This window comes from Myotis myotis, unplaced genomic scaffold, assembly GCF_014108235.1.
Source record: "Myotis myotis isolate mMyoMyo1 unplaced genomic scaffold, mMyoMyo1.p scaffold_m19_p_20, whole genome shotgun sequence".
NCBI lineage: Eukaryota > Metazoa > Chordata > Mammalia > Chiroptera > Vespertilionidae > Myotis > Myotis myotis.
Window position 1 is genome coordinate 7,222,806 of NW_023416325.1, and position 19,818 is coordinate 7,242,623.

Genomic DNA, 19,818 nt, shown 5'->3' on the forward strand with positions numbered 1-19,818 from the left:
TGTGTGCCGAGGTAAGGAACTCGGGCTGTATCCTGAAAACTAGTGAACGTTTTAAGTAGAAGGCTAAGGTGACAAAAGGTGGGGGTTGTTTAGCAAGATCATTAATGATTGGCAATATGGAAGCTGGCAGCAGGAGACCTATGAAGGGGCAGCCTTTATCCAGTAAGCAGTGATTTAACCTCAAATGAGACGGTGGCAAAGGCAGGAGAGGAGAAGCAGACCGTGGGGAGCGTTCACAGGCAGAACTGAACCAAGTTGGTGAGTGAGTGCAGCAGGAGGATGAGAGGGAGGGGAGGAGCCCGGGATGACCCCAATGGGGAGGTGCATCACTAATATCCACGCTGTCCACAACACCTTGCAGGATTGTTGGCTTTTGCTTCTTCGATATATATCGAGTCACAGTTTCACAAACATAATTCAATTAAATAGGAAACTATATTCCAAGGAAGTTCAAATATCCCATTTTATAGATGAGAAAAAATGAAGGCTTCAGGGGGAAAAAAAAAACACCCCAAAACACTAAATCCAAAAAGCTTGAGTTAATCATAGAACTGGGATGAGAACAGAACATTCTGATTGTTGTAGGGATCAACAAATACATTTGCTATAAATACCCTGTGTAAGCTGGAAAACTATCTGCCATTCCTTTGGGAGTTGACTTAAGAAAGGAGTTGGCGATGAGCTTTGAGCGTGCTCAGGGCATGATCTGCTATCTTCTCTAAATGGTAGGGCCGGAACCAGAAAAAGAGATGGAAAAATCAGGCAGGGTAGATCATATTGTATCTTAAAAGGCCAGAGAAAAAAAGAATGCCACGAGGAGAGAAGTGATTAATGCTGCGTGGACACTTTCTGATGTACGAGTCAGCTCTTTTGCTCCCTATTCAAGTAACTTTTTCAGTTCTTTCCTGCTTTCTGAAAAGCTAGTCTATAGAGTTGTGGACACACACATAAACCTGTACACACATGTGTGCAAACACATGCCTTCCTTGAATTATGCTCAGAGAAAAAAAAAAAAAAGCCATCAAATTCAAACTCCTTCAACTTCCTGCTCCAAGCTTAAACTTTTACCTGAATCCATGCCACACTAAGGACAGCTAATTGTCTCTATCTCTTTTTAATTTTTTTCTTTATTGGGGCAAAATATACATAACATAAAACTTACCATCTTAACCATTTTTTAGCCTTCTCTCCAAAACTTCTGCTATATTTGGGTTAACTGCAAATCTCCTTTGATCTCTACTCTCTGTGGAAACAGACAACCTGTTGCCACGTGTCTGATTACTGCCTCCCAGGGCAGTTCCTATCGGTAATGCAGCAGTTACTGTACACTGGCATTCCACACAGTGGCATTAAGTACATCCACACTGTTGTGCAACTATCATCACTATCCATCTCTACAACTTTTCATCATCCCAAGCAAAAACTCTGCATCCATTAAATTATCACTCCCATTCTTGCTCCCCCCAGCCCCTGGTAAGTCCTCTACTTTCTGTCTCTTGAATTTGCCTATTCTAGGGACACCAAATAAGTGGAAGCATATACCATTTGGCCTTTTGTGTCTAACTTATTTCACTTAGCGTAATGTTTTCAAGATTCAATCATGTTGTAGCATGTATCAGAATTTCATGAAGGTGATTAATGTTTGACTGTATGTACAGACCACATTTTGTTCATTCATTGGATACGTGGGTTGCTTTACCTTTTGGCTGTTGTGAATAATGTTGCTAGGAACATTGGTGTACAAATATCTGTTGAGTCTCCTTTCAAATTTTAAGGGTATATACCTAGAAGTATACTAGTACTTATGGGATCATATAGTAATTCTTTGTGTTACTTATTGCAAAACCACTAAACTATTTCCCACAGTGGTTACACCACTTACATTCCCAGAGCAATGTACAAATGTTCCAATTCACTTTCCCCACATTCTTGCCAACATATGATATATACACATATTTAAAATAATAATCATCCTAATTGATGTAAAGTGGTATCTCATTATGGTTTTGATCTGCATTTCCTTAATGACTGTAGATGTTGAAAACCAATGGTTAGATGCCCCAAAGTAGACACATTAATCATATGTGCGTCCTCTGGGCCTATGGACAGACCTTCTCCATCCTCGTCACGGGGAGTTCTAACTGTCCCTCCTTTCATACAACATGATAGTTGTCTCTTAGTATCCATCCTCCCTTTCTTCCATGGTGCTAGGCCCCTAACTTTGTCTGGGCAGGTGCTCAGCCAAAGTGGATAACACCTCCCCTTTCCCTGGCATTGACATGTGGCAATGTGACCTGGCTCTGGCAGAGGGGATGTGACGTAGAGTGCCATGTGAGGGCTCTCAGGAAGGAACCTTCCTTAGGAGACAGGACACTTGGGCATTCTGCCCCTTCTTCCTGCTCTCCTTTTGCATCCCCCTGCCTGGCACACAGATATTGTCATCTTAGACCACAGAATCAAGGCCACGTACAACAGACCCAAACCACAGAAAGACCCGGGTCCCAGGGTCTGGGGCCACCATACCAGCCATGAACAAAGCGGAGTATTATTTTAACCAGAAAGATACCCATCTATCTTATTTAAACCTCTTTTGTTGTGTAGTTTTTGTTATTTGCAGCTGAATCCAGTCATAATGGATATTCTCAATCATGTTCTTTCTTCCTTATTTAACGAGTAATGGAATTGGTCTTGGTCTTTCTCCTTCTCTTCCAGAGGCATTGTCTACCTGTGCTCAAGAATCATGACTCCTCCCCTCCCCTCAGGCTCTCACATCGCCTGAGGAACCTCCCTTGGCCAGTCAGCTCCTATGTCAGCGGTTCTCAACCTGTGGGTCGTGACCCCTTTGCGGGTCGAACGATCCTTCCACAGGGGTCACTTAAGACCATCGGAAAACACATATGTAATTACATATTGTTTTGTGATTAATCACTATGCTTTAATTATGTTCAATTTGTAACAATGAAATTGGGGGTCACCACAACATGAGGAACTGTATTCAAGGGTCTCGGCATTAGGAAGGTTGAGAACCACTGGCCTATGTCTTCCTTTCATGCTTCTGCTTTATTAGCTGCCGCCCAGGAGCATTTAAAGAGTTATTTCCTATCTAAAACACAACAACAGTCTCTCCAACTGCAACTCCCCCTTGTCTTTCTACTGTCTCCCTTTTTTTACAAAAACTAAAAATTGAAATAATTATCTAAGTGTTTTATATCCTCACCCCACCCTACGTCTATTCCCCCCAATGCTATGACTCCACCCCACAAAACTCTTCTCCCAAGGGGGCAGAGATAGTCTCGTTGCTAAGTATAACCTTACTTGATCCCCCAGCAACATTTTGTTTTGTTTTTGTTTGTTTTTTAATCCTCACCCAAGGATATTTTTTCTTTTTTTTTTTTTTTTTTTTTTTTTTTTTTTTAGAGAGGGTGGAAGAGAGAGGGAAAGACAGAGAGAAATAATTGATGTGAGACACATCGATTGGTTGCCTCCTGCACGAGCCCAGACCTGGCCTGGGCCGGGGTGGAGCCTGCAATTCAGAATCAAACCCAGGACCCTTTCTGACATCCTATCCATTGAGCCAAACAGGCTAGGGCAAGGGTGGGCAAACTTTTTGACTCGAGGGCCACAATGGGTTCTTAAACTGGACTGGAGGGCCAGAACAAAAGCATGGATGGAGTGTTTGTGTGAACTAATATAAATTCAAAGTAAACATCATTACATAAAAGGGTACTGTCCTTTTTTTTTTTTAGTTTTATTCATTTCAAACGGGCCGGATCAGCCCGCGAGCCGTAGTTTGCCCATGGCTGGGCTAGGGCCTCCCAGCAGCATTTGATGCTTCTAATGCTCCTGCCTTCCTCGAGCAAAGCCCTTGACCTGCATGGCATCATGCTCTCCTGCTTTTCCTCCTATGTGTTTCGCCGATTTTTGCCAATGGTCCTTCCAAATATTCTTCTCTTTCCAATCTTTAAATACTAGTGGCCTGCCCTCATTTCTCTTAATATGCTCTCTACTCTCTTCATGGGTAAGTAACGGTATCTGTTGAAGAGCATCTTTGTTCAAGTTCAGACATCTGGATCTCTCCACAGTTCCAGATCCAACCTCATCCAGCCAACTTCATAGGCAAGAGCTTCTTGTCTAGCTGTCACCTTCAAATCCATAATGACCCAGATCGCATTCACCACAATCTCTCTCAAACACCCCTGGGTGCCATTTACCGAGAAACTACAAGTCCTCTTTCATCTCCTTTTGTCACTTGTTACCCTCTTCTCTCCCCATCTCCAAGTCATACCTTTTACCTCTCAAACTCTCTAATACTCCCATCTCTCTTCATCTCTGCAACTCTCACCTGGTTACCTCAAGCCTTGCCTCTATTCTTGGCTTCTTTACATTCATTTCCCACACTGTAACTAGAGTAAGATTTTAACATTTTTCACTAACCCAAAGCATGCTATCTGACCATTAAAACTGCAAATATGATCATATTACTATCTGGCTTACAACCCTTTAAAACATTTCCCTTTCTTCAGTATAACATTTTTAAGAATTACTGCAAGGCCATTCAAGTTCTAACCTCTGCCTACACCTCTACCTACATCTCTTGTCTTTTTACCTACAACTTCTCTTCCCTTTGAGACCCCCAAACCACACAAATGCACCCAATCTAGCCAGAATGGGTATTGGATTCTTAAATTCCTACCATGCTTCCTACCCCAAGGTGTTGGACTATGCAGTTTCCTCCATTGTAACACTAATTTCTCTTCCTTCCTGATTCAATCCAGTCACCTTTGTGTCTTGATTTTAACATCTCTTCCTTCTAGAACAGTGGTTCTCAACCTTCCTAATGCCGCGACCCTTTAATACAGTTCCTCATGTTGTGGTGACCCCCAATTTCATTGTTACAAATTGAACATAATGAAAGCATAGTGATTAATCATAAAACAATATGTAATTATATATGTGTTTTCCGATGGTCTTAGTCGACCCCTGTGAAAGGGTCGTTTGACCCCCAAAGGGGTCGCGACCCACAGGTTGAGAACCGCTGTTCTAGAAGATTTCCCTGACCTGAAAAATCTTCTAGAAGCTGCCATAGCAAACATGACTTGTTTCTACCCCAGCACTTACCATGTTGTATTAAATTGTCGACTTCTCTGAGTGTAAGAACTACGTCTTGTTGTTTATGGTTGGTATACAGTGCGGTCTGAATAAATCATTCTGAAGTGGATGAAATATAAGTGCAAGTAAGAGCTTGGCCATGCCCTTGGATCTATTATGTTGATTTTTTTTTTTTTTTTATCATTCACCTTGATGATGCGGGGATGATATTTCTTTATCAGTTGGCGATGACACAAAGCTAATGGTGACAGCTCATCAGAATACAAAAATAATTTCAATTGATTTAAATAATGGGCCCAAGGTACAGAGGAAGTTCAAACACTTAAAAAATTTTTTTTAAAATTTACTGTAAGCAAGGATAGGAAAAGTCTTGTATAAAAGCATTTTTGTCAAGAGGAATGAGTACAACATCAATGTGAGCCAATAGTGTGGTATATCTTGAAAAAAAAGATAATAGACTAGACCTATAAAACTATAAAGTCCAAAATATGGTGTGCAATAGTCCACTCCCCACTTTGCCCATCAGACTGCTTTGGGAAGAGTCTGTCTGGTAATGCCTTTTAGTGGATCATTATTAAACTGGAGCCTGTTCAGAAGATAATGATCAGGATGATTAGTGGTCTAGAAGTTGTACCTATGATATCCAGGAGAAGAAACTACGAACGTCAAGATAAAATAAATAGGGTCCATGATAATCATCTCTTAACAAGTGGATCACATAATATTACTCGTGTTTTGAGTTGCACTAATTGGTAGAAGTTAGGAAGAGGCAAATTTTTGCTCCGTGTAGATTTATTAGAATTATATTAAGCTGCAAGTAATAGAAACCTAATTAAATAGGGATTATTTCATAAGTGATAATAAGTATGGAAATATGTATTCCAGAGCTGCTCCAACAGCTATGTCATCTTGAACCTGAGGTCCTTCTATTGTTGAGTCATATCAAAGTATCAATACTCAACTATTTTTTCAATCCTCACCTGAGGATATGTTCATTGATTTTTAGAGAGAGAGGAAGGAAGGGGGAGAGAGAGAAGAAAGCGAGAGTGAGAGAGAGAGAGCGCAAGAGAGAGAGCTCAGTGTGAGAAACATCACTCAGTTGCCTTCTGTACGTGCCCAGACTGGGGATTGAAGCAGCAACCTAGGTATGTGCCCTGACTGGGAATTGAACCCACAACCTTTTTGGTGTACAGGATACAGGATAACACTCCAATCAGCTGAGCCATTTGGCCAGGCTATACTCTACTATTTTTAATTTATCAAGTCCATTTGGTTCACCCTAAAAGCTTCCTTTTCTTTGCCATTCTTGAAGTGTGTTGTTTGTCCTCCTGTTTGCAAGTTAGCTGCTAGAACTCCAGGGAGTATGCCAGTCTCTCAGTCAAGAAGAAAGGGGAAGAGTAGGTTTCCGATAGCACAGATTTCCTGACGACAATTCTCAAAACCCCACCCAGTGAATGGGCGCTTACATTCTATTAACCTGAACTACGTTGCATGGCCATACCCAGCCATGAGGGGAGGTAGGAGACAGGCATTTGGAATGGGCACATTGCTGTCCTGAACACATTGATAGCACTGTTTATAAAGAAAAAGGATAGAACTGGCATTGAGGAGGCATCACAAATGCCTGTGAGAATAGCGTTTTCTCACAGTTTATCAGCTATGTAAAGGGGTGCTAACAACCGTGGTTCTCAGCTGTATCTGCACGATATAATCATCTGTGGTTATTCTGACCTAGTTAATGAGAAATTTTGGTAGTCGGGACCTAGGCATCTGCTTATCACAATCTCCACAGGTAATTCTGACAGCCAGAAATGGGGACCACCACTCAGAAGTGCCTGCTCACTGAAAGGCTCTGAAATTGTTGAACAGGAATTAGTGACCATCATTCAGGTGCAAGTGTGTTGCCTTGGGTGGAAGACTGGGAAAATTCCAAGGTATCTCAAAACTATACAAGTCTGTAAAAAGAGCTTTTTGATTTGGTGATTAAATTTATTTGGCCTTCCAAAGTGCAAGAAAGTAGTAAAAAAAAAAAATGGTGAGAAGGCATTTAGATCCTTCTATTAAGAAGTTTTAAGGAAGAAGGAGAAATATAAAACAGTTAATTCTTTGTTTTCAGAATTAGCGAAATTGTTTCTCCAACTAGTATGTCTGTGCATCACCAATCGCAGTGAGAAAAAATAGCTATCAATTAATCTTTGCTAAGCCTGGGCCAAGTTTCCTTCTGACTGTAGGGGAAGAGTCAGGTGACCTAATGGAAAGTTTGTGGAAGAAGGAGAAAGAGTCGATTTGAATAGCAGATAAGAAACACTTGACCACTCCATCTTCTCCAACTACATAAATCCATCCAGTCCACTGTCCTCTGTTCTTAGACCCAACCTTCCCTTGCCCCTGTTGCTCCCTCTGATGCCAATGTAAGTTCTTACTCATCTGATCGTGTTGACCACTAGAGTGACTATTTTCTCTTCTTGGGTAAGTTTAGCCAGAAATACTGAGCTCATCCACCATTACCTAGCCACCTAGAACATATGGCTTATTATTGATTATAGCCAGGTGGGATTACTAATATATGGGATTACAAGTTCAAGGTCCAAAAATGACCCTGTCAGAAAGAAGATGGGAGTGGACTCCAATAAGGTGATCTCAGAGAAGGTAAGTTCTGAAGTCAGGTTATTGTGTACATAGTAATCAGCACAGGTATAGGATCAGGAAGGGTGGAATTAATAACAGTTCACTGTAAGAGAGCAGAGTTATAGGGCTCTTGGAAACCTAATGGGATCTCAGGTTTCTCTCTTCTCTCTTTCTCTCCCTCCCTCCTTTCTGTCCACCAAAACACACTGACTGCCACATTGTGCCAAGGACTGTGCTGGTTGTGCTAGGAATGTAAAGATAAATAAGGCCATTCCTGACCTCCAGGAGCTCACAGTCTGGCAGGGGAGATAGACATGTAAGCAGGTAACTACACAAATGGGTGGTGAATATGAAGTAAATACAAGAGCAAGGAAGTCATCAAAGAAGAGATAAGGGGCTTCAAAAGGATGCTGAGCCTGACATTTTGTACTGATTTCCAGTATTTGCCAGGCCGGCAAGGGTAGCCCTCAGTGGAGGGAGCAGTGAGCACCTGTGTCTTGAGGAGAGCGCGGTAGAGGATGCCCAGGAGTCCATGGAACCAGGAGAGCATGGGGTTAGGAGAGAGGTTGGCAAGAACTTGGGGTCTCCCCACACCTTTTCAAAGAGCTGAGACTTGATCCTGTTTTGACTTAAAATCGGGAGAGGCCATCTTCTGTAATACTTCAGGCTGCTCAGAGCAAGGGGGAGAAGAATTCTTGAAGAAGGAAGCAGAGTACCCATAATAACTCTAGAAAAGGGCAATCGGCACCCTTTCTATGATGATTGTAGAGAAGACGGGAGAAAAGCCTGGAATATTTAACCTAGTGAAGGGGAGCATTGAGGGAGAGAGGGAGGGAGTCGTGTTTTCAAATGTTTGAGGAAAAGTCGTGTTGAAGAAAAATGATTCGTAGTAGCAATCATAACGCTATTAGGTAATATTTATTGAGGGCTTACTATGTGCCAGGCAATGTTCCAAGCACTTTATCTGCAGTAACTTATTTAATCCTCATAACAGCCTTAAAGTAAATCCCAGTTATCTCCATTTCATAAAAGAGGTAAGTGAATCACACAGAGGCTGATTAAATTGCTACGGGTTTCAAACTAGGAAGTGACAGAGCCAGCATTTGAGCCCAGCAAGATTACACTCACTTTTGTAATTTCTTTCCAGACAGATTCTCCTTTGTTTCCCTTTGCTTCCTGTCTTCCTGAAGGGTCAGATACAATAGACTATCTAGAGCAGCAGTTCTCAACCTGTGGGTCGCAACCCCTTTGGGGGTCGAACGACCCTTTCACAGGGGTCGCCTAAGACCATTGGAAAACACATATATAATTACATACTGTTTTTGTGATTAATCACTATGCTTTAATTATGTTCAATTTGTAACAATGAAATTGGGGGTTACCACAACATGAGGAACTGTATTAAAGGGTCGCAGCATTAAGAAGGTTGAGAACCACTGATCTATAGAGATGTAAGTCTGCCCTTATCAGAGATGGAAGCTGGGGGACCACTGCAGCTGCATTTTTGAGGTGTCAGAGCTCAAAGAAAGAGATTAGAATAAATCATCTTGAGAGTTCCTCTGGGCTTGAGCTGGCTGGGACTCTGGGGTTGGCTGATGCAGCAATGTGAACACTTTGTGAGGTACCCAGCCAGGGCTCTGGGCACACATCTGCACGGTAGCTCCATTCCGCGTGTGCCCCTAGCCCTGCTGACTCTACCCAAATGGAGGAGTGTCCATGCCTGCATGCCCTGCAGGAAAGGACCTGGCTTGGAAGGTGGAGCCAGCAGGACTCCTGCCTAACACACTAGATGCACCATTACCACTGAGATTCTGGGCCTGAGGCTTTGCTGAGAATGAGGAAAGTGATGGGAGCTCCAGGCTGGATAACTGACTCCTAGGGAGGGAAACGAAGGCTGTGACCATCCTTCATAGGAATGGAGCTTGCTTAGCACTCTCTAAATCCAGCTCTAACACATTCCTTCTTTACATACGTATATATTGATTTCAGAAAGTGAGAGGGAGAGAGGAATAAAAACATCAATGATGAGGAGAGTCATTGATTGGCTGCCTCCCGCATGCCCCCTACTGGGGATCAAGACCCAAACGCCCAGGCATGTGCCCTGACTGGGAATTTAACGGAGACCTCCTGGTTCATAGGTAGATGCTCAACCACTGAGCCACACCTGCCGGGCTAACACATTCATTCTTGACCCACGTTCAAATGGCTCTGAAATCTCTCTTACAGGATTGATCAATTAAAATCAGTATCATTCCTGATTCCTGGGACCTGAAATGCGGTGACTAGTTAACCTTTTCGCCCATCCTAAGAATGCCAACCATATAAAGATAGAGATGAATGTATGGATACGTGGCATAGTCTACAGGATGCGGCCTGCAGTGTTTGTAGTGCACACACACACTCACACGTTCTGACTTCGGTAGCCAACCTGTGAGGAAGTTTATATTCTTAGCTTCCTGCAAGCGGAAACCGCTGCTGGATGTTTTCTTGTAGCACCGCTACCTTTCAAGTACTGTACTCAAAAAGGCTATTCGCAGGATTGCAAGATGCTGAAGTTGAAATGAAACTTGAAAATCTTTTAGACCTCCCGCTTTATTTTAGAGACGTGGCAACTGCGGTTCCTACCCAAGCTCAAAGAACATTTTCAGTTGACTTTCGAGGTCCGGTTTTCAAACCTGGCCATGGCTTAGAACCCCTTAGAGAGCTCTTACAAATATTAGTGCGGGGCCCAATCAGGAGGAGATTCTGGTTTAACTGGTCTGGGGTGGAGTCCAGACATTGGTATTTTTATAAAGCTCTTCAGGTGACTCTATGATATGCCATGTTTGAGAACCACTGGCTTGGAGGAGAGTATTATAAATACATCTTGTATCTACCCCCCAAGACCTACCCTCTTCTCAGATGGGGTCAAAGATAGAGAATTACTCTAGGCTGCTTCACTGGGAAGAATCACAGACCCGTGAGAAAGGTTCTTCTACATGAGAAAAGTTAAGAACAATCACCTCCACCATTCCAGAAATGCAGGTGGAGGCAGTCAGGTGAGCGATCGTCCTAACCATTCAGGGGTGGCTATAGTGCCCCGTGCGAGCATAAGAGAAGCCATATGCCCTTTGAGCACATAGAGCTGAAAACACACGTTGATGAATTGAAAGATGTATGTCCCAACCACAGCAGAGCACCAAAGGAGAACAAATAAGTGATGAGCTTATTTTTCTAGGAACTCTCAATTAAGTTATATGAGTGGGTAGTAAAAAAAAAAAAAAATAGGTTCTCAAAAGGATGTCATCTTAAATCAACCCCAAAGAATGAATCCTTAAAGAAGTTCCCTGATATTCATTTCCCTCATCCAGATTAGCGACCTGAGGCAAATCCTTGCCCAGTCTCATATGTGTTCTCCTCTTGCCTCCTTCGCCCTCTAGTTCTGTGCAGAAGTCAGGTCACAAGGAAGTGGACAGGCCAACAGACAGGGTGTCAATGGTGCCAAGAATCAACCAGTAACTTGAAGGACAAGAGGCCATGGTGACAAAGCCAACTAACTTCCACCATCCACATACTAACGGAAGGTGCATCTGACGTCCATGAGCCCCTTCTTGGTGGAGACAGCGTGGAGCAAAGGCAGCATCTCCTGTTGATCACTAAGGTGGGGCTAGAGCCGTGCATCCTCCCCCACGGCTCCCGACCTACAAACACGGATCAAGGGACATTTGCTTTCTTGCCGCCCATCATCATTTGCACAAAAAACAAGAGGCTGGGTCCCTGAGCCTTCCTCTGCTTCTGGCATTCCTGTGGGGCTGCCAGATGTATTACAAAGGGTGGTAAGGCAAGCCAAATCTGGGAGCAGGTACTCTGTCTTTGGTCTCATCCTTCAGTTGGTTCTAGTCCAGGGGTGGGCAAACTTTTTGACTCGAGGGCCACAATGGGTTCTTAAACTGGACCGGAGGGCCGGAACAAAAGCATGGATGGAGTGTTTGTGTGAACTAATATAAATTCAAAGTAAAAATCATTACATAAAAGGGTACGGTCTTTTTTTTTTTTAGTTTTATTCATTTCAAATGGGCCGGATCCGGACCGCGGGCCGTAGTTTGCCCACGGCTGTTCTAGTCACTGCTGTATTCCCAGCACCTAAAATAATACATGGAACATGGGAGGTGCTCAATAAACACTGGCTGGGTGATGGAACCCATGAACAAATGAACACTTACACAGAGTCTGGGGGTTAGAATTCGTGGCACAACCAAGACAAAACAAACGAAGCACCTTTAGAAAGTGAGGTTGAATGAGCAAGTGAAGGCAAAACCAGCCGTCTTTTGATCGGTCTATTATTGTAAAAGGCGATACTCTTAGAGAAGAAAGAAAAAGAAAAATCAAATTTCGTTACCTAAGGTGTCCTTAGTAACAAAGCTGAAGAATGTGTTTTCCAATATTTGATTTCTTAGGCTTGACAGTCTCTCCTGAAATACTCTCTTCTCCGCCATGGAAATGTGAATCTCTGTTGGTTTGTGTTGCAGTTTGCAAATGACTTACAGAGCTCTCTGGCAGGGCGGCTGTGTTTCTTCTTGCAACTAAACAAAAGGCCGTTTCTCTACTATGACTTACACGGGGGAGAGCCTGCGATCTGCTGTGGCTTTGGAAGGAGGAGAGAAGCGGAAGAGCAAAGGAGGGGAAAGTTAAAAAAAAATGAGGAAAATTGGAACAAGCGTGGCATAGAAGGTGAGCAAAAAGCAGGAAAGAGGCAAGGGCAAATCGGATATGGAGAATCCCTGTGGGGAAGAACCAATGGCTGAGGACTCTGTCGCCAGTAGGACCCCAGCTCCCTTATTGGGGATGGCTCAGCTCGCCCACCGGTTCGCTGGTCTCCCCTCCCTCCTACTGCGCCCTGTCATCTGGGCTCCTTGTGAACTGGAAAGACAGACTGTCCCCTCCTTCTCCTGGGCAAGCCTGCGGGAAGCAGAGCAACCCCTGCCAGCTTGACCTAGATCTGTCAGCTGATCAATTATTTTTCCCATAGAGGAGAAGGAAAAATGAAAAGAAGAAAAAAGGTGTGTGGGGGGAGTGGCGGGGGGGCGGGGGGCAAGGGAGGAAAGAAAAGGGGGGAGAGAGGGCAGAGAGAGGGAGGAATGGGGAGAGGAAAAGGGGGAGAAGTGGGGAGAGCAAATGAACGGTGACGTGGATCAACTCATCTATCTTTTAAGTTTAAGCTCTTTTAAGTTTAAGCAGCGATCACAAGAGCAGGCTTAATCCAGAAGGTTGCATAAACAAAAACATATCAAATAAAACAGAAAGCTCTCAGGGGTTACTGGACAACATCATAGTCAAAGCAAAGGACAGAGTCCTCTCTTTTCCAATCCAGTTCAGAGCTGGTTGTCTTCCCTCTCCAATTCCCAGCTCCAGCTTCCGCCCTCCCCATGCTCCTCCTGTCTGCCATTCACCCTGCCAGCATGGTGTCTCCCTCTGCAAATGGATGGGAGGCATGCTCCCTGCTGCTTCTTCCGAAGCCCCTCTGGTCTTCCCCAGCCCGCTCTCTAATGAAAGGGAAGGTCAGGGAGACACTCCCTCAGGAGGTTAGGACGGCTGCAAAGGCCCAGCCCAGCCCCATCCAGCCTGCATGTCCTTGATTACCTTGTTCTTGCATGTTTTCATTTTTTCTCTTTCATTTGTTTTATTGGATTTCAAATGACTATAGACATAAAGTAAACATGTAACAAGCCAACAGAGCAGAAAGGAAGTAAACTGCATAAATACAACCCGTCTCAGCATGGAGTTCCACTTAGCACCACATGTTCGGAGTGTTACAGGCATTAATGAGTCCTGATAACACCCAGGGGACGTGGTCCCCAGCCTGGCAGGCAGGTGGGGAGACTGGCTCACACAGGGAGCGATGTTCCCCTACAGAAGACATAGCAAGCTCTGAGCTCAGGTGTCCAGGTGCCCGTCCCAGGACTGGCCTGGGATCTGGCCGGTGTGTGGATTGGACTGCTTGAAGAGTCTGCAGAGGTTCTATAAAGCGATGTGTTTTTTGTTTTGTTTGTGCATTTCCAGCATTCTAGTTGGTGGGCTAGAGAGCAGGCCATGAGCTCCAAACGGAAAACCTGGAACGGAGTCAATCCCAGAGGACACAGTCCCATCCAAAGTGTCGTCACCACGAGCAGACAGCCAAGAGCCCGTGCCTCTTCCCAGCATGTGTTTCCCCACGTGCCTGCCCCCGTGTTGGTTTAGAAGTGCTGTCACTTCTTAGGATGTCAAGGGAGCTCACTCCCACCCGAGGGGCAAACTGTGGCTGAAGCCAGCAGTGGCTCCTGCAGCCCACTCGTGACCATCAGCTGGGGCTAGCGTGTCTCAGGGCTGCCGACTGCATGCATGCCAAGGACAGGACCCCGGGAAGTGCTAGAGGACAGCCTGGAGCCAAGCACGGCAAGCAGGGAACCACGACCCCCAAGGACACGGGTCAGCACGCCTATATACAGGCACCGCTGGAGGGGCCTACTGAGAACCAACAGAAGTCAGGGTTAGGAGTGGAAGCTAACACTTTGCGCTTGTGTTTGGCTTTAAAGGTGCCAAAAAGGCCCAGCTGGTGTGGCTCAGCAGTTGAGCGTCAACCCAGGAACCAAGAGGTCACCAGTTAGATTCCCAGTCCGGGGGCACATGCCCAGGTTTCAGGCTCCGTCCCCAGTAGGGGGTGTGCAAGAGGCAGCCGATTGATGATGTTCCTCTTTCATTGCTGTTTATCTCTCTCTCTCTCTCTCTCTCTCTCTCTCTCTCTCTCTCTCTCTCCCTCTCCCTTCCTCTCTCTAAATCAATAAAAACATATTTAAAAATAAATAAAAGTGCCATAAAGGAAGGACCAGCGCGAGGACTCGGCTTTGCACCTGGTGACCAGAGCTGCAATCCCAAGAATGGCCTCTGTGCAGCGAGGCCTGCTGCTCCCTGCGGGCATCTCCGCAGCCTGGACCAGGCTCACCGGCCGCCTGAGGAGGAGGATGGAGGGGCATGGCCTTCTCTGAGCTGGGGTCAGCTTGCCTATAACCTGCCCCGACGGGGCAGCTCCGAGCGCAGCAGCTGGGATCCACTCTGTAAGCTTCTGTCCCTCTCCCCCTGCCTTTGTTACAATTTATTTCTTCACTTTATTTGTGGCCACGCTCCCAAGCGCTCACAACCGACACAAAGGCCAGGATCCCATCATCCCAAACTGATTTTTCACTTTGCCAGTCAACATTGTTATGGTCTCAACTGCTTCCCTCCCATCTCAGCAGCATTGCCCAGCGCGGGCTGCTGCTGGCACCCGAACGTTGGCTGTGAGTGGCAGGAACTTGGCCGGGCTGCCCAGCCGAGCGGACTCCATGCCGTGGGTGCTGAGTGAAGGAGAGTGTGAATTCAGCCCCGTCTCCCTTCCCATCTCTGCCCTGCGCGCGGCTCGAGTGGGCAGAGAAGCGGATGTGGGACCGGAGGAAATGAGGGGAAATGAGAAAGGTAAGACAGGAATCTAGCCACGCTCGCCGGAAGGTGTTATAAAGAGCAGCAATCCTTCGAAAGAGAAATGGTCGGGTTTCTAGAAAGAGAAAAGCTGCAGTACAACCAGCCATTCTTTCAGAGCCTCTGGGTGGCCTGAGGTGGGCTGCGTGCTGAAAGGGACAGCGCCCAAACCAGGGACGCCCTCCTGTTCCCAGGGAGAGGAGCTCTGGTACATCAACCAGGCTGCCCTAGGGCCAGAGCCCCAGGGTGCTAATCACCCCTTCCTCCCTCGCTCCCTCCTGGCCATCACTAATCACCCCTCCCTCCCTCCCTCTTGCCCATCACTAATCACCCCTCCTTCCCTCCCTCCCTCCCTCTTGCCCATCACTAATCACCCCTCCCTCCCTGACTCCTGTCCATCACTAATCACCCCTCCCTCCCTCCATCCTGCCCATCACTAATCACCCCTCCCTCCCTGACTCCTGTCCATCACTAATCACCCTTCCCTCCCTCCATCCTGCCCATCACTACTCACCCCTCCCTCCCTCCCTCTTGCCCATCACTAATCACCCCTCCCTCCCTCCCTCCCTCCCTCTTGCCCATCACTAATCACCCCTCCCTCCCTGACTCCTGTCCATCACTAATCACCCCTCCCTCCCTCCATCCTGCCCATCACTAATTACCCCTCCCTCCCTCTTGCCCATCACTAATCACCCCTCCCTCCCTCCTGCCCATCACTAATCACCCCTCCCTCCCTCCCTCCTGCCCATCACTAATCACCCCTCCCTCCCTCCCTCCTGCCCATCACTAATCACCCCTCTCTCCCTCCCTCTTGCCCATCACTAATCACCCCTCCCTCCCTCCTGCCCATCACTAATCATCCCTCCCTCCCTCCTGCCCATCACTAATCAGAGAAGATTCCCTCAGAAACCTTCTCCCCATGTTGGATTATGGTTGCTGGTTGGGAGGGGTGGGGGCAGGTCAGACAGGGGTCCATAAGCTGCCATTGGCCCGCACACACCTTTTCCAGGAGGCAAACCACCCCAAGTAGCAGCTCCAGAAAGAGCCAGCTTAAAACAAAAACAGAGGAGGAGAAAAAATTGCCTTGGAATGTGTGCTGCATTCTAACTAGTCCCACTGGGTCAATGCAATAGGGGTGGATTATTGCAGCCAAGACCTGGGCTGCCTCAGTAATTCTGCAAGTTTGATAAGAGAGAGCTGGCAGGTTCCCGCTCCCATCCCTGAACGAGAAAACAGCCGCCACCTTTGCTGGTCCGACTGGCATGTGGTGTGGGGGTCTTCGGGGGTCCCTCTGCCTTAAACGTGGGCAGCCTGGGTCTATATGACAGACTGAAGCCTGTAGCGCTGGCTCTGAGTGGGCAGCACCGATAAGGCCATTACTTTTCTTAGGGAATTCGGGATTTGGGAGCCTGTAACCTCCATCCCCCCCCAAGATGGGAGCGAGATCACAAAACCAGACTTCACCCTGGGGAATGGGGCACCAGCACTTCTCACTCATGTATTCACGGATGATTCAAAGTCTGAGCAAATATTATGCTTCCCCGCATTTATTTCTGATGAAAAAATAATCACGTATGCTAATTTATATGTAAATTCCGCTTGGCCCTGGGGCTCCTGGCATGCAGCCAGTGGGGCTGACGATGGTGGAAGTTTGGCTGTGGTCTTGGGTTTGATGTTACAGATAGAAAAGACACAGATCTCAGGACAAGTGGGAAGTCACCCAGGACTCGGACCTGCGCTTCCCTTCCTCATCTCTGTGGTTAGCACCACCAGAGCCATTTCCCTAGGAGAGCCTGGCCCTGAAATCACTGCATCCCCACAGCCAGGGCTGGGGTTCTGATCTCACTGGGGAGTCCTTGCACCCAGAACAGGCCGGGTGCACACATAACCCTGCACACACAGAAGCTCACACACACACACACACATACACTCACACACACGCTGTCGCTGCTCCATGTTACGTAAGAGGAGTCATTCAAGGATGCCTCCAAGTTAGCTCCTCACTCTCCCCCCACCGACGTCTCCAAGGAAGAGGAGAGAGGTCCCAAGGCTGGAGCGGCAGGCGCCATCGAGGCTGTCCCGGCAAGACCCACCACTGTGACTTCCCTGCCATCTGACTCAGAGCCCTCCAGGCCCCCTTGCCTTCCTCCTTGAGCCCCAGCCAAGTGTACATGCACATTCGATTCTCCCCAGCCTGGTCCCTCTGTCCACCTCGTGTGGGTCCCCATGGTAGCCCCTGAAACCTATGTCGAGGGGACAGCAGCAGTCCCCAAAGCCAACCCTCAGGGAAGGGTCAGGACTAGAGGTGGGGATTCAGTGGAGACCGCGAGAACCCCATATTGCAGTAGGAGAAGAGCAGAGGTGGGTGGGACTCCCCATCCTTCTCTACCCTGAAGGGCCAAACTTTCCTCTGGGACCACAGCTTCCAGGTCAGAGCTTCTGCCAGCTGGACTACCTAGGGAAAGTTTCTCTGCCTGTCTCCATCCCTATCAGTTCAGCTGTCTTTAATATGAAAAAAAGGCAAGTCAGACCCTCCCCCCCCCGCAAAGGGCAGGGTGGGTGGGAGAAGCAGGTGAGTGGATAATGCCACTGCTGGAACGGAAGAGCTGGGACAGACTGTGGGGCCAGCCGGTGCAGCAAATGGACCCAGGACTGAAGCCGACTCCAAAGGCACCCAACACAGCACCGTCAAGATCAGAGCACGCACTTGGCCCAGGAGCAAGCCCGGCCCTCAGCTGCAGCCCACAGCTTGGCTTCCAGACCAATAATAAACAGAACATTAGCATTCGCCTCTTATTGCCTCTCTCCCTTCAACTTAGAAAAGCTGTTCCGAATTTCAGAGCCCCGTGCAATGCGTGCCTGTTCCCACTGCTTCTCAGCTGCTCCTTGTCTCTCCCCCACCCCCACCCCCACCCCCCCTCCGCCACAAACACACCCCCAAACACATTCCAAACTAATGCAGTTGTTCCCAGCGGCTGCAAACTGATTCATCCCTTTAAGCTGGATCTCTGGCCAGAGCCGTACAGGATGCAGTTACCTGATTATTTCTAGCCTGCCTTCTCCTCGCCTCCTTTCGGAAGCTTTGCAAGTTTACTGGCAGATATTTTAAAGTTTCCTCTTGTCATTTCTTCCCAGTAACATAAGCAACACATTAGCAACCCTGCTGCCCTCGGAATCTGTCATTCTCCACGCCCCCCCCCCCACCCCTGCTTCTGCGTGTGCTCTGTCGTGTGTGCGTGTGTGTGCAAGAATGTACATAAAGCCGGGGAGAGCAGCACACAGCCATGTACCTAAACAGGAGCCAGACACCTTTTACTTCTGCATATACACCCCCCATTCCAGTAGCAGCCAGAATCGAATCAATAGTCTCACAGCCTGGTAGGGAGGATGAAGTCCCAGCCATGCTGTTTAAACGCTCTCTCCTCCACCTGCAAACCGCGCAGCAGAGCCGACCGGGAGTCTGCGAATCGCATAAAGCACTCCGTACCATCATCCCTGGGTCTACTGTAGGCAAATCAATAGCAAGCGCTTACCTTGAAATAGAAACAGAGCAGCCAGCCCCGTGAAGATTGCCCAAGAGATAGAATTGTGCATTTTTGCCTGGATGGTTTTCATGCCTTTTTTTTTTTTCTTCTTCTTCTTCTTTTTCTTCTTTTTTGTCAGGTTCGGTTTTTTCTTCCTATCTTTCCTGACAGATTGCGTCGCTCTCCAGCTCCTGGAAGGAGATGTAAATCCACTGTGTTGCTGAAGGACACAACAAGAAAGCCAGCCGAGGGTGTGAGAGAGTGTGACTTCTCAGTAATTATCTCTACTCATACTCTGGCACCGAGACACATCGTACAATCTGGCCCTGGACAGCCCTCCTACAAGCTGCAATCATTGGTTCTAATCCAAGGATTGACAGAGCTACAACACCCGCGCGCGGGCACACACACACACACACACACACACTCACTCAGGAATCATTTACTGGGCAAATCAGGCTAGCTGATTAAAGAGACAGGAGCCTGGAGAGATGGAATGATAAATGCCACTTTGGCCCTTCTATATTACTTTCATTTTTTAAACTGACAGTCTCAGAGCCCCCAGCATCAAAAAATCCCTTTCCTTCTGGCGTTCTTTGGCCTCCTGAACTCAGATTCCCTTTGCACTGGAAAAATCCCACAGCCAGCAACGGCTTACGGGAAAATTTAAAGGGACATTTTCATGCTCAGTGAAACTTGCAAAGAGAAGTCAAATCTCATTTCTTGGTACCTATTTTCTTCTCTGATAAAAATATCATTCAATGACAGGGTGTGTGTGTTTTTTTCTCCCCCCCCCCTTCTTCTATTTTCCCAATCAACCTTCTACTTAGTTGCTTTGAAAATAATAAAACAGCTTATTTTTCTTCTCCTGTCGCCCTTGGTTCGGTATTAGCCTATTTTTCATTCACTTAATTTATTTCCTAAAGTCATCCATGTGTATATGACACCATGTAAAGGAATAAGGCTTCTGAGATTTGAAAAGGACTGCAGTCTGAATACAGAAAAACCTTCTCCAAGTGAGAACAAGGGATGAGTTTATTCGACATGCCTCGGATAATCTACATTCACTGAAAGGTATAATAGAAGT

General features: G+C 46.8%; 1 protein-coding gene and 1 non-coding gene across 2 annotated transcripts in view; both read right to left on the minus strand.

The window, feature by feature from the left end:
* The window catches only part of NTM (neurotrimin), an 858,077-nt gene extending 838,861 nt beyond the window's left edge, over positions 1-19,216 (minus strand). Inside the window, exon 1 of the mRNA XM_036354306.1 lies at positions 18,741-19,216. Within this exon, the coding sequence (XP_036210199.1) occupies positions 18,741-18,822 (82 nt within the window). The 5' untranslated portion in view covers positions 18,823-19,216. The remainder of the gene's footprint in view (positions 1-18,740) is intronic.
* On the minus strand, positions 2,040-2,164 carry LOC118678697. Its single transcript, XR_004974981.1, has one exon. It is a non-coding gene; the product is annotated as a U6atac minor spliceosomal RNA (small nuclear RNA).
* Positions 19,217-19,818: the final 602 nt, after the last annotated feature.